The sequence below is a fragment of the Gymnogyps californianus genome, chromosome 11, assembly GCF_018139145.2.
Source record: "Gymnogyps californianus isolate 813 chromosome 11, ASM1813914v2, whole genome shotgun sequence".
In the NCBI taxonomy this organism is placed as follows: domain Eukaryota; kingdom Metazoa; phylum Chordata; class Aves; order Accipitriformes; family Cathartidae; genus Gymnogyps; species Gymnogyps californianus.
The window spans coordinates 20,557,663-20,571,920 of NC_059481.1; the positions used below are offsets into that span (position 1 = coordinate 20,557,663).

The 14,258-nt window shown below is 41.4% G+C and overlaps 1 protein-coding gene across 1 annotated transcript in view; it reads right to left on the reverse strand.

Moving 5' to 3' along the window:
• Positions 1-14,258, reverse strand: part of CERS3 (ceramide synthase 3) — a 39,238-nt gene that overhangs the window by 21,101 nt on the left and 3,879 nt on the right. Inside the window, 5 exon segments of the mRNA XM_050903471.1 lie at positions 395-445; positions 1,343-1,400; positions 5,134-5,252; positions 7,324-7,441; positions 9,066-9,248. Coding sequence (XP_050759428.1) covers positions 395-445; positions 1,343-1,400; positions 5,134-5,252; positions 7,324-7,441; positions 9,066-9,248 — 529 coding nt within the window.

Sequence of the window (14,258 nt, forward strand, 5' to 3'; positions counted from 1 at the left end):
TAGGGCCCAGCAGGCACGCAGCACTCGGGCTGCTCGGCATAACCCTCTGCATAATGCTGTTCCGCAGTGCCTCGAAGCATCGCCACGCCTGGTGCAAGCTTAGGGGTTCTGCACTGAAACCCGTAACACGGAGAGCACTACTGTGCGCAACTGGTAACCTGGGATGGGTGGAAATAGTAGTGGTCTGGCTGGAGGGCTGAGTTGCAGCACAGGCGGATCATGGAGAAGTCCTGCAACAGTCAGCAGAAGGTACCAAAGAAGGGCAAAAGGCTTTGGTGCCGCACCTCTCTAGGTGGTGTCCGTTGGGAGGGAGCAGCACTTGTGCGGATTACCCCTTTCAATGGGAGATACCTGGAATGCCTGGAGGCCAATGGCCCAATGCCAAAAAGCTCACCTGAAATGGATAGCCAACCCACGTCTGCCATATGTCGTAAAACCAAGGTTTCTGGGGAAGAGAGATGATTCAGAGACTTGTCAGCTGAGCAACAATAAGTCGTCTTAATTCAAAATCTTCAATACTTAAAAGTTCTTTTAAGTGGAGCAGGCTAAGAAGCTATAGTCTTGATAACTGTTCTCCACCAATTTTTAAAGGGATCTTACATCTCAGATTCATTATATTGGTCCCAGCTTTTGGGCTTCTTTTCGGGACACCTGAAATGTTCCAGTTCATCATTTCATCATCCAAAGCAGTGGGTGTGTGTTTTATTACTGCAATTACTCAAGATATGTTGCCACAGTGATTAGATTTTGCTGTGTTTACCAGCCACACACACCAGTGGTTCATGACGATAAACAGTGTTTGGGGAGAAGAGCCAGATGAACGTAGACACCCTGAGAACTGTTCTGCTGCTCAGGAGAAGCATTAATGACACCCCTGGCAGTGCTCACACAGTTACAAGCAGCACTCTCTCTGTTATTCCCAACTTCTGACTTAGCAGCAACACCTCAATAACGAGCCATGAAACACACCATTGTTGTGACCCCCAAAAGTGCTGCCAGAACAGGTTTATGGCCTCCTTTGAGGAAAACATGGCCACGTGATGCATTTGTAGGTGTTAACAAGGCATGTTGTAAAACCATCTGTGTGACTTCTTAAAACTTGCCTTAAAAATACTGAATACTCATAAATTACTTTATCATAGAAGTTCAAAAGACAATTTAAAAATTAAGTAAAAGCTCAGTGCATGTTGCTGCCTATCATCTAGATTACATACATCAAAGATCTGAACCCAAAGAGCCACTGAAACCAGTGAGTCTTTCAATGGGCTTCAAGAAGATCTAGAAATCAGTCCTTATTTTGTTAAAAATATAAGAATATCAATCCTTCAAAAAATTAACTTACATCATACAGAAATATAAATCCAGCAATGGAGGATGTAAGATAGAATGAAAATCGCCAGCTGCAAAATTAAAATTAAAAAATAAGAACAAAGCATATTTTTTATAGATATTGTCCTGAGCCAGAATTACTGCAAATCATTGTATATCACAGACAATCTTCACATAAACGTGCCCTCACACTCTACATTAAAGGTTGTCGCATATTAACTATATCTGAATTATTAATATTTAAATACTTAAGCTTTGACTAATTGCTAAAGTAGTAAATTACTTTACATTATCACAATACAGACATCTTGATTGCGATTACAGCAGTAATTTTCCAGCCAGGCACGAGCTGATCAAGAGAACAGTCACAGCAAATGTAATAAATTCCCTAAAAAGTAATGTTTGATAACACCAACCTTTCCCGCTTTATCAATCCCTCTAGAATATTCACACTGGACTGAGAACATCTCACAGTTCCCTGACTCCAGAAGGTCTTTCAGCCACATGGCACATACTTTCCAATCTGATCAAGCACTGTGAACGCTGTGAGCACCAAACAGTGACTTGTTTCAATTGCTGGGTTAATTTCTTTTGATCTCTCTTAACACTGACTGTTGAAAACAGGGGAGCCCTATGAAACTTTAACAACAACTACTAGATTAGTTTATGTCTTTCTACAGAGGTCTGAATTAACTATAAGCCTCAATCTTGGACTGAGTTTGCCAGCAGTTAGCCTGATCTAAGCTTTTTGTGGCTTCAATGGATATCCATTAAGACAGACAAAACTTTCAGGTTTTCACCACCAATCTGGTAAGTCAGCAAAGGGAAAAAATGTATGTCAGAGCAGGGTGCTGTGATTTGGAGCCAGCAATCAGCGTTGTAATGACTCTGGAGCCTGTGTGGGAGGTATTGTCCCTGGGACTGGGTGCGGCTGGAGACTCAGCCAGAGCGTTCCCACTCCCACCTCTACAGGTGATGGAAAACTTCTTCCTTTCCACTCTTCCCCTTGGCAGGAACAAGCCTGACCTTTCCCAGAGCAGCTCTTCAAGATCAGCAGGAAAACACTGCAGGACTTCACATGCTAAGAAAGGTCGTGATCACAGCGACAGGCACGTGGCCCCAAACCCGGTGAGAAGATCTTATAGAACAAGAGGCATCCCAGAGGAGAGCAGCAAACAGCCTCCCAGAAAACCTAAATTTGCTAAAAAAGGAGGAGAGAGAGAGCATCAAGAAGAACACTGTACTAATGGATTGAGAGATGTATAAACATGAGATTGTGGTCTTTGGCAAACGTTAATGAAGTGCCATATGAGAGAAGATGATGAGAACCTGTCTGGTAAAAGCAGCCCCTCCTTTCTGAGCCCTACATTACCTGGAGGCTGATATCCCAGGTGAAAGAATGAGATGTTCAAAGACTGAGTCAGCATTTTACAAGAAAAACAAACAAACGAAAGATGAGCACATGGAATGGCAGAGGCTAGACAGGATAATATGTCTCACACCTGCAGAGGAAGTCAAGAGAACAATTATAAAATTGCCACTTGATACACTGGTAATAAACAATCGTTTTACTTGTCAACTTTAAAGCATCTTTCCTCAGGTGATTTGGAAATAACTCTTCGGAACACCCACTGCGCAGAAAGAAAAATTCAAAGCTACATGGTAGAAATTAGGAGAGCAATGGAAGGGGAGAGTGGAACCCACAAGTAATACCTGGCTCAGAATTAACCAAGAGATACTAGGAAAAACACCACCACGGCATGGGACAGACTTTACGTAGGGGCTGATTCTGCCCTCGTGCCTCCTATTTCAAGCAAGCGAGGTGTGAGTAGTCCAGTGGATACAGCGGAACTGATTCTGTGTTGATTGTAAAGTGTAAGCAGTTTTCTGAACCAGACCCAAAGCACAGAGCACCTAACAAGACTGTGCCATTAGTCCCCAGCCCTACAAATATACATTGAATGCACTTGGCAATAAACGCTCAGTGCTTCAGATGAACTCATTATATGTGCAAGACTGCCAGAGCACTACCTCATTTTGCATTTAGCCAAGCTTTTTTATGAATTTGGTGAACAAAACCTACAGTAAAATTCATCTAAATTCACCAAATTTTACCCAAGTGCCTTTTAAGCTCTGAACCTGGCCACCAGGGAGAGCACTGAACAACAGCTATGCAAAAGGATTTTCTGATTTAACTTCAGGAATCTTTTCTCTTGAACTGAGTCTAACAACAAAGAATTTAGTAGGCGAAGTTAAAGGCTGGAAAGTCTTTTAAGGCAGGGAAGGTTTCAGGCAAAGGGCTTTCCAAACCCCAGTGTTGCTTAACTGGGAGCACTAATAACTTAAGTACGGTTTAGATCTGGCTCATCCTTGTGATTCAGAAAAATGATCCTGGAGATTGCAGGCTTTCAAAAATTTCATAATGCCCGTAACACCGACTACTAGCATGCAATAACTCTGTTCCTCATTTGTTGCCTTGAGAATTATATTCAATTAAATTCACTGACAAAGAGCAGAGCAAGGTTCACAGAATTGCACAAGAGAAACCTGTTTGCTTCATTCTCACTCAAGCTGCCAAGCAAGTCTTAATTTCAGTCTTTGGCTGTGTATTACTAGACACATGCATCCACGGCAGGCAGGTCTTTTATCAATAGCAAGAAGTCTTGTTGTCACTTGTAAAACAAAGTTAACTGATCCACAAAACAACGGCAGAAATAAACCATGGATGTCAGTTTGCCAGGAGAGTTTACTCAACTCAGGCTTCAGAGAAACACATCTATGTCTATCAGCTGGATTTATGCCCAACAGAGGACATCATCAAATCCTTATCATATTGATTCACACTGAAAATAATCTTGATAAAGCACTCAATTTTGAGCTTTGTAGCTGTACTTTTAACCCTCATTCCTTAAACTAATCTACACTAAAAGAGGTTAAATATTATAATCATGTGAATTTTTGCCAGTGTAATTATGCTAGTCAAAATCCAAATACCCAGGACATTAGGAAAGTGTTTTACGCTGGTACAGTTGATTTCAATATCCAAAAGGGATGAGCTATGTAAGTAAAGCCATGCCCATTTGGGGATTTGCAATTCGTATGAGATTTTGGATAACACTGGAATAGTTAAATAGTAAAATGTTTAGGTATGGGAAAGTTCTCACACATTTGTGAAAAATCAGACTCTTGAATGCTTTTCCAGTTTTCAATCATATGCAGGAGGTTTTGAAACTTTTTACATATTCATTATTATCACTCAAAATTACTCAATGGCCCACACTCATCAGTGCATTTGAGCTCATGTTTTGCACAGTACCCCATGTTCAAGCTGTGACACCTATCATTTAGTTACGATGCCACGATTCCTGCTCTTGAACTGACTTCTGTACACATAATAGCATCCCAAAATGACAGCATGGGTACATACATAAACAAGTGTGAGTAAGCATTTTTGTTCCCCTACGATTACTGGCAGATGGAAAAATATTTTCCTATTCTCTGCACGTTTGCATTAAGCACTATGTAGCAGGAGCCTACAAATAAGTCCATTATTACACAATGAAGAAAACTGTAAAATATTTCTAAGTTTTTTTTCAGGAGAAACTCTTAATGTTTAAAGTCACACCATTTGGAGAAATGCTACTAGATCCTTTCAATTTGTTTGTGTATGCACAAACCAAAACCCTCATCAGACAGACCCAGCTTTCTGAAAATGAGTCCCCCTTAAAAGGCACCTGAGGACCTCCAGTCATTTTTACCAAAACAGTAAAACCCATAATAATCAAAAGCATTGTCTTTTCTTACAAAGCTTCCTGGAATTTCCGAAGCACTGTTGGGATCTCAAGGTTTCGCCGTCTCCTAAACCACTTTTCCACCAAATGGACCGTACAGTTGCACTTTTTGGCAAGGCCTTGAATCTCTGACTGCAAAAAATGGAATAGTGTTACCAATAAGATGCAGTCCTATGTCATTTTCATTTATTTTGTAGTTCACAGATCAGCTTCCCACTGTTGTAAGGTCTTCATTTAAAAATATTACTAATATTAACTATCTAGGGGGGGTTACCTTGCAAGCTTCCTGGTTTAATTTTTGAGTGACACTCACAGAAACCCCGGATTTTTGAGACACTAATTTATATAAATAAAGCAGGCATGAAACGTACAGATCCATAAACCGTGTTATTGTCTTTCTGGTGGCTTCTGATAGTTTCAAAGATGCAACTTCTACTGCTAAGCAAGAGGTTGGGCTGGAGGGGGAAGTGCCATGTATCACCACATGTGGACACTGTATCTAACATGTTACCTAATTATAATTAATTATTAGATTATATTTAAATGAGTCTCGCAGGTGAGATGCGGGCCTGGAATTAAGGTGACCTGAGCTCTGTTCTCAAATCCAGTGTATTTCTGTGGTACAGGGCAAGTCAGTTAATCTTACTGAGCAAAATCCAGACTGCCTTTTGACACCTAAAAATAAATTAGGACGAGAGCATTGCCTAGAAATGCATCTAGCCGTTCAAGTGCAACAGTCAGGAGTCTCTGCTTTATGTGTGCTCTGAAGGTGAAGCGGCTCTGCCGTGCAGCCATGCTAGCATGCGCTAAGCACAAGGCAGTGTGACTCTTGCATTTCTGGGCGCTCAGTGCCCGACGTGCAGCAGCCCGTAGGCTTCCTCCCTCTCCTCCATCCCGAAGTGGGAAAGGTGTGGGCTGACCTCCCGTGGGGCTGCTGCAGGAGCCAGGAGCAGAGGCAGCGTTTGACTCATCCCTGGGGAAGCTCCTTCCCCACAAGGCTAGTACGCAAACAGGGGGTGGCAGCAGCGCTGCCTCCACCAAGGTAAGTCCAGTTCAGTTAGTCTTCTACCCTCAGAGAAAGCGCTGGTATGTGAGCAAAGGCACCTCAGCTGCTGGGGAGGGCAGGAGTGCAAACAGCCTCTGCGTTCAGCCCATCCTGCTGGCTGGGGAGCTCTCTACTTGCCACGCAGGAATACCGACTTTGTTTTGACAGACAATGGAGCCTAGATGCCCTCCATTGCCAGCCAGGCCTCTGCACGCTTTCTCAGGCACGCTGGTCCCCAAGCCCGACACCTAAAGGAGTCAGCCTGAATCTTTCTCATGTACTGACGAGTATAAAAATGCTGTGCTTCCTTTCAGAGATTAATCGTCAAACTGTATTCACGCAGAAGGAAGGTACGAAACAGAGAGAGCGGAATACTTGCCCAGATAGAGAAGAGCTCATATGTGAACACGAATACATCTATTCCTGATGATATCAGGCAAAAGACACAGTAAGAGAATAGCAGACTTAGGGATAGAAATCAAAGTTCCATATATCAATAATTATCAGTATCCCTCATTACTAGAAAGCACATATTTCTTTTCAAAAACAGTGTAGAAACTCTGCAATTGTTTGGTAACTGTAGTTAGGTAAGTGAACTTTCTGAGGCTGCATTCACAGCAAAGTACCTGTTTCCCATCAACAATCAAGTTGCCTCATTTTTTGAGACGATAAACATTGGCTATTATTTTTTTCTTGTTCAGTTTTAAAAACAAACAGCAAGGTAATAGAAAGATTGCTTTTCTTTCTCACATAAGCCAGGATTAAGTATGCAGCAATATAACGGATCAAAAGGCTTCCATGCCAGCGTTCCAATATTATTGCTTGCAATAAATATGATACCACTTTCCAACAACAGATGTCAGCTGATGTTTTCTCCAGGCAGAATGAGTTAAAGATGGAACACTGATCTTCACTGGAAATATTATTAACAGTCTAACCTAGAACAGCATGCCAGAAAATTAAACATCTTAAACATATTTTCTGTTTTGGATGCCATATACCCTTGTCAGCAGAACAGCAACAAACACCCAAATAAATTAAGTCATCTGTCAATCAGCTGGAATTCATCCCATGATGTCATTGTTGATAGCTGATTGAAACAGTAAGACTTGGGATTTTCCAAAACCAAAACTAGTTTAAAAGAATGAGAATCCTTACTTGGGATGGATGTTTTGAGCACTCCCGGAAATAACTCTCTAAAACAGGATTAGGCTGTGGCTTCACACGTCTTACATTCTTTATACCTAAGGCTTTTGCTAGAGGTATAGCAACATATCTGAAAAGACATACCGTGAAAAACTTTAAAAATACAACACAGTTACAAGACCTTAGCTATTCTCATGCCAGGATATGAAGAAAATAAATCTGAAGCAATTTCATCTGCCGTAGGATATGACAGTGCACTGTGAGAGAAAGGAATCTCCCCCTAGCTAATCCCAAGAGAGAACCATAGCATATTAGCAGTTATGCAAAAAAGCAGACCCAAAGACTCAAGTTTGTGGTCGTGAAATGCTACAATACTACAGGAAAGATCCTGATTTTTGTGTCCTTGTGTTTTTCAGAGGCATATTGGAGTTAAGCAACAGCTAAGGGAGAGTGAAACAAGAACAGATGCTCTCTCCATGTAAGCCGGAAGATTGCTACCGGGATCCTTTCTCCTAGTGGCAGATAGTTACTTAGCACATTGCTTCACCCGGCTACCACTGCCCAAGACACCGGATTCGGCTTGCGGCCTCTAGCTTGTGGCACACAGCAACTCCCCCAGAGACTGAAGGCTTCTCTTTCTTTTCCATTTTCCAATACAAATTGCTGTAGAGCATGCCAAATGCTTCACTCTTCTACTTGGGCGGGCTTTTCTGAAAAAGCCCCCCTCACTCCTGCTGATATCAGCAATTGATTCCTTATTACTCATAGCAGCGGTCAGTTTTCCTCATTCATGGGCAGAGTCACTGCAGGCCAGATGCGTGGGCTAATTATTCACACGAGCAATTTCCAATAGCAGTGCAGTGAGACACAGTTGGGCAAGCATTTACTCAGGAGACACTGTGAATGGTTATAAACATGTGATCCAAATTACTTTTGATCTCTAACATGAATGATCGTATCTGGTTCTGTTTTAAGTTTGTCCAACTTACGACATTCCAAATTTCCTCATTCTATCCTGAAATAATTAGAAAAACCTACTAATCACATTCTTTAGAGCAAAAGAGAGAAAGTCAAGCAAAAAAGAGAAAGTCAAGCAAAAAAAGGCACAAATAAATAAGTCAAAGCACTGCAAATCTTAATGTATTTGTAGCTTTCTTCTGTGGAGCCAACCTCTGCCTGTCCCATAAGACTCCAGCTGCATAAGCAATCCATCTTTCAGTGCCAAAGTGAGAAAAAAAGAGGCATCCGCATTACTAGATCCGAATTAAATGTTCACATGAAACTTTGAGATCCCTCCAATCTGCCTAGTTTTGCTACAGCTAGACACCTGGGATCTATCAGCCTCACACAAATGTTCTGGTGGAAGACCAAACGAAAGGAGATGTTTGGTTTGGAGGACAAATACCTCTACCATTCCACCAAAGGAGAAAAAGCGAAAGCAAACCCAAATGGTTTGGTTTTAATTGCATCTCTAGCGAAAGGAGATAATTAGAATTATCTAAACGTTGTTCTAGAAAAGCTAGATAGAAATATTTTCCTTCTAGATTGGACCACAGCCACGGGTTCCTAGTAGTGAAAATATTTCCCAGTTTTTCACCTGCCATATTATCTGTACTAGATCTTTCTAGCAAACCACCAGCTAATCCTCCTTTATACAAATGTAAGAACATTGATCTAAAGATATCTTACTTTTCAAAAATTTTTAGCATTAATGAGGATTAACATTAGCATAAAATTGCATTTATGTTTCTTACCTTTCACTGAAGAATCGGATAATCAGCAATACAAAAGCATACGGTATTGTGGCATATAATTGATGTGGTTTGGGAAAGACAAGTCCATCACGGTCCACAAAATGTGCCCATGTGACATTGACAGGCATCCAGATATTCTCCCACCAGAACCAGCTGTTGAGCGTCTTTAATATGTGTGCCATGCTAAGCAAATAAAGAGATAATTAAAAATTATCCCTGACATACTAAAAAGAAAATGCATGAAATAAAATATATTGACCCTTGTTGTGTAGAACAGTGGTTCCCAGCTGGCAAGATGTTTCCTAAAGATAAGGTACAAGCAGCAGATGAGGCTCGGGTCCCACAAGAACAAGCTGTCCTGGCCTGCATTAGTATTCCAGGTCCAACAAAGACACTCTACAGAGAACCTGCAGGCACTGTGAAGATGCTCAGGTGCCGCCAGACTAAATCAACAGCAAACAGACCTAGCCAGTGAAGTCAGTTTTCTCAGGGGGGAAAAAAAAAAAGGGGAAAAAAAAAAAAAACAGTTACAGGAAGCTGAAAATCCCTTGGTTTAGAGCATGCAGGTGGGGTTATAATCCAGCACAAGATAAAATAATAGAGGTAAATTTTGAGCTGGTATAAACCAATGCAGAGCCTTTGAAATCTGCAGGGGTGGGGGGGTGTAATCTGCTGTCTCATTTCAGTCATTCACACTAGACTGCTTAGTACCTGGTCAAATCTTTTGCAATAATCATTTATAATCTATCATACCAATACCCAAAAGATAAAGAGAACTGATCTTCCCTAGGCTGCCTTTGTAAATTAAATATAAGTAAGTGGGAGAGTGGAAAAGAAATGAGAAAGTCCAGGGTGTGACTCAGTTCCGTAATAATGAAGACATTTCGCTGTTGAATTACTGCTGTTTAATATGCTAATGGCAATATACACCTTGATCCTGATTTTGCAAACGCCTGTGCACGGGACCAAGTATAAAAATTACAGTGCACAGCAAGTTTTTTGGGAGATTTGCAGGAAATACTATGATTTAACTGTGACCAAATCCTAGATAAGACCAAAATGTCTACAATCAGTTCTTGAAGGAAAAAAAATTTTCACTTAACCCAAAACATTTCATTCTTGTAAAAGTCTCATTTTTAACCTTTGCATTCTACATTATATATTTAGAAGTTTCTGTTATCCCTCATTTAGTTGTAAGGACTTTACAGTACAAACACGTTATATATCCTATAAAAATATTGCAATATTGAATAAAAATAGAAGTTACTATAATGTTTTCCATAAGGCTGAAGTGTAATTTTTCTATAATTTCTAGGAGTAATAAATTTAAATTTAACTTTTTCCATACTAAAATCTCCTGTAAACCAGAAAAAATATGAGGAAATAACTGATTTCACTGAACCATAGTTTTGATGAGGAAACAGTTGAGCTGGGAGAATTTCAACCAAGTCTCCTCATAGTGTTAGACATCCCATCGGAAGATCTCACCGCGCTAGATTTGTATAGGATCAAGACATAAAAACCAAATCATGCTGAGGACAGGCAGTAGTTCAGGCCCTTTCATGTTCCTCCATATTTAAGCAGGGGCCACACGACTTTGGTTTTGCCTGCAGCCACAGGTAACTTCCACCCGTGCTGGATCAGCATGCCATGCCTAGTGCACTCACACTGGCTTTCCAGATTCGGACACGGCTGGCTCTGAACCCCACTTTAATCAACAGCTAAACGAACAATCGCCGTGATCCACACTGGGCTGTTTCCACTAAGCTGAAGCCTTGCAGCAGGTTTGTGAAACAGTGACTTGTATCCATCAAACAGAGCTGGGTTAACTAGACACTGTGAATCAATTTACCGGCCAAGCACAGTAGTCAGTAATGAAATATTAATAACCCAGCCATTTAATCTTTTTAAGTGCCGAAAGGGGACAGTAAAAACCTACTGAATGTATCGTGTGTGTATAAGCAAATGCAAAAATAAAGGAGGGAGAAATCACAATTGTTCCTGCACTGAGACTTTATATGCCAAGTTTCAGCCTAGAGCAATTTTTTACTGCTGAATTATAAACTCCTGGAAGTAGGGATTTATAATGGGGCTGCTAACAGACCCTTAACTACAGCTAGCAGGCGCCATGATAATGAAGCAGGGCTTTGAAACATGACATTTTAGGTCAGACAGAAAGGCTTGCAGACAAACTGCCCTAGAAGATGAGGGGAGAGACTCATTACACAGTTCTGTTTCCTAATATATCTCTATTTTTAAACCAGACTGTGCATTGCAAACTATCACAAACTGTAACTGTAATAAAAATAGGCCAGTCTATCATAACACAGTGGAAAGAGCACTACCAGTTGGGTTATGGTGAGATGGGTTGTGACTGAATATGCACCCAAAATACTTAAACCCCAGAAAAACCCAGTAGTGCATATTTTCATATTGGATTCTTGGGATCTCACTAATTCATGTTTTCCTTCCACACATGCATGCCTTACTATGACTACCTTTTCAGGTCTTAAACTACTTAATACATTTCTATTAAACTAAGCTAATAAGCACATACTTAATCTTAAAATTTAAGGGAACTCTGGGATTTGGGGTCTGATCCAGAGTTCACAGAGCTCAGTAGAAATCCTTCTCACGAACACCAAATAGACTCAGAGAAAGGTGGGTTCTCTGAAACTCCTTCTTCTGTAATCCCCTTTATTTGTACCAGGTCTTGCCTGGCACACAGGGGATTAGATGATCCCTGATGAACGTCGTCCAAGTAATTCTTAGAAAACTGTTGATGAGATTCCACATCTCTCTGCAGCCTGTTCTTATGTTTCATTACTCTTAAATTGGATGTCCACCCTACATCCAACCTATGTTTTCACTGCAGCAAATCAGGCCGTTCCCCGGGCAATCTTGGAGATTTCCATCTTCATAATAGCAGCTGTTTAAGTAGCTGGGCTGTTTTCCTGTCTCCCTTCAGCTTCAGTTCTCATCATGAGGTTCCTGGAGCACCTCAAAGGTGAGGCACTCCTTCCAAACACACGCAGCAGTGACCCGAGCATTTTACAGTTTCTCTTTCTGCCCTCTTGCTCTAAAACGGCTGACAGCTGTGGCTATGTGATTAAGCAGTTTTAGTCCTCCTCAAATCATGGAGATCCTGAAACATATAGGAACTCCATAAATACTATTTTGTCGCATACATCATACACAAGCAAGGTTCTCTTCTCCTGTACTACAAACAAGCTGTGGCCGTTCCAGCTTGCTGAGAAATATCCCATGAAACCCACATGTACTTTGTATGTTTTTCTGTATGAAAAGGAAGCTGATACCTGACAGAAGTCTCCATCTCAGGAAGCACCGCTCAAGGCAAATTAACTGGGAATAGCTCAGTGCTAGCTTTATTTATCATCTCCTCCATAAATACATACTTGCTACTTCCCAGAAACCTTGATTAAAATTAGTATTGGAACTCAATTATACTTTTAAAGATGAACCCATCTATTATCCCATCCCCTTTGCCAAAAAGGTTCTTTCAATGCTCCCACAGCATCACTGACACAAATAATCCAGCTCTATGGTTTACTCACCCCATCTACAGTAACCACTGTCCCAAATGCTAATCCTCATTATCAGCTTTCTCCACATTATGACTTGACCGCTTCATTCTAAGTTATTTACTTTGAATCCTTTTGACCCTAAACAATGGCTGTGTAAATGCACAAGAAGAGGCCAGAGGATGGAGAAAAGGAGACAGATAGAAAGCACACAGGTCGTTTGTCTCTAGCAAGCTTTGGCTGTTAGAAAAACCATAGCTGCCATTTGCTAATTTTTCCTCCTTCTGATTACCAGCTGCCTGGGACAACTGTGGCAGAGTGACTTCTCAGAACCCTTAATCCCACACCTGTGTCAACTCACCAGGCAGAGATTGAACGGCCAGAGAGAGCAAACTCTGCTTTTGGACGACATCAGGTTAAAGCACATTGCCAGCACCATAGAAGAGAAAATTTTCCCATTATTGTTTGCATGCTACTTTTTCTGGAAAAAAGGTTTTGCACCCACAAGGGCTATTGTTCTGGCATATTACATGCAGACCAACCTCAAGCACTTGCATATATTTTAAATGATGTTGTCTATACTGTTTAGTTTTGGTTTTAACCCGAAGATTTTTGGCAGCTTGTTAAATCCTAACAGGTTAGGATTGGCCATACAATCTTACACTGAGAATGCCTCTTCCAAGTGTCCATAGTGTGAGTGGGAAAGGGAAGGCATCCATCACAGGTCCTCCTGTGGAAGGAACTAATAAATAGGTAGAAGTCTTTCAGCTGTCACTTCTGCCACCCATAAGCAGTGATGGTGAGGTAGATGGGCATGTCCTCATATAGCGCCCGAAATCTGGGTGGGAAACGGGAGAACCAGTTTCTTATCACTTGGGTGAGTGGAGTGTGTTTTGCAACAGGCTCACTTTATGCTGCCAAGAAATTGTCGCCTCTGAGAAGCGCTATTGCTGCAGTCCTTGGGACCCAGGTTCATTTCCCTAGTACATCAGTGTAAAACTAGAGGACGCTTACGTTTGTCAGGAGCTCGTTACCACACAAAGGCATGTGTTCCAGTGTAACCACAAGTGGTGGCAACTAGTTCCAGTGCTGGGATCAGGCTGTAGATACTGGATTTCAAAGGCAGCCGATCTTTTCAGTTTGCATGAACTGTCACAAGTTGTTATTCTCCCCTCACACACACTGCTTCCAAAGACTGGGCAGCGGATGCAAAGGCCCAGCTTGTCCTGATTTGGGACCAGCTCTAACAAGAAACTTGAAAGCCTACCCAGCCTGAACCTCCTACTGCTAAGAGTGCTGAGCTCAGAGATTTTTTTTTTCTTTACAGCTCATAACTGCAGCAAGCAAGCAGCAAGATGTGTCGAGTCAGACATGACAACAGCTGATTGACCCATATTCTGCCCAACCTAGGGTGAAAAAAAAACCCGTGCTTGTTCCCAGATTCCTATCCGTACACCAGCACCGCCAATATTATTTTCATTGACAAAACTGAAATCGTTGCCTTTGCTCTAGAAGGACCTAGAAGCCAGTCTAACAATAAAACAAAGATATTTTAGAAAACTGGAAATTTCCCCTGCATCTTGGAAAGTAAATACTCCAAATAAAGAAATCTAATCACCGCCTTGCTAAGGAAGGATCTCCTCTGTAGCCT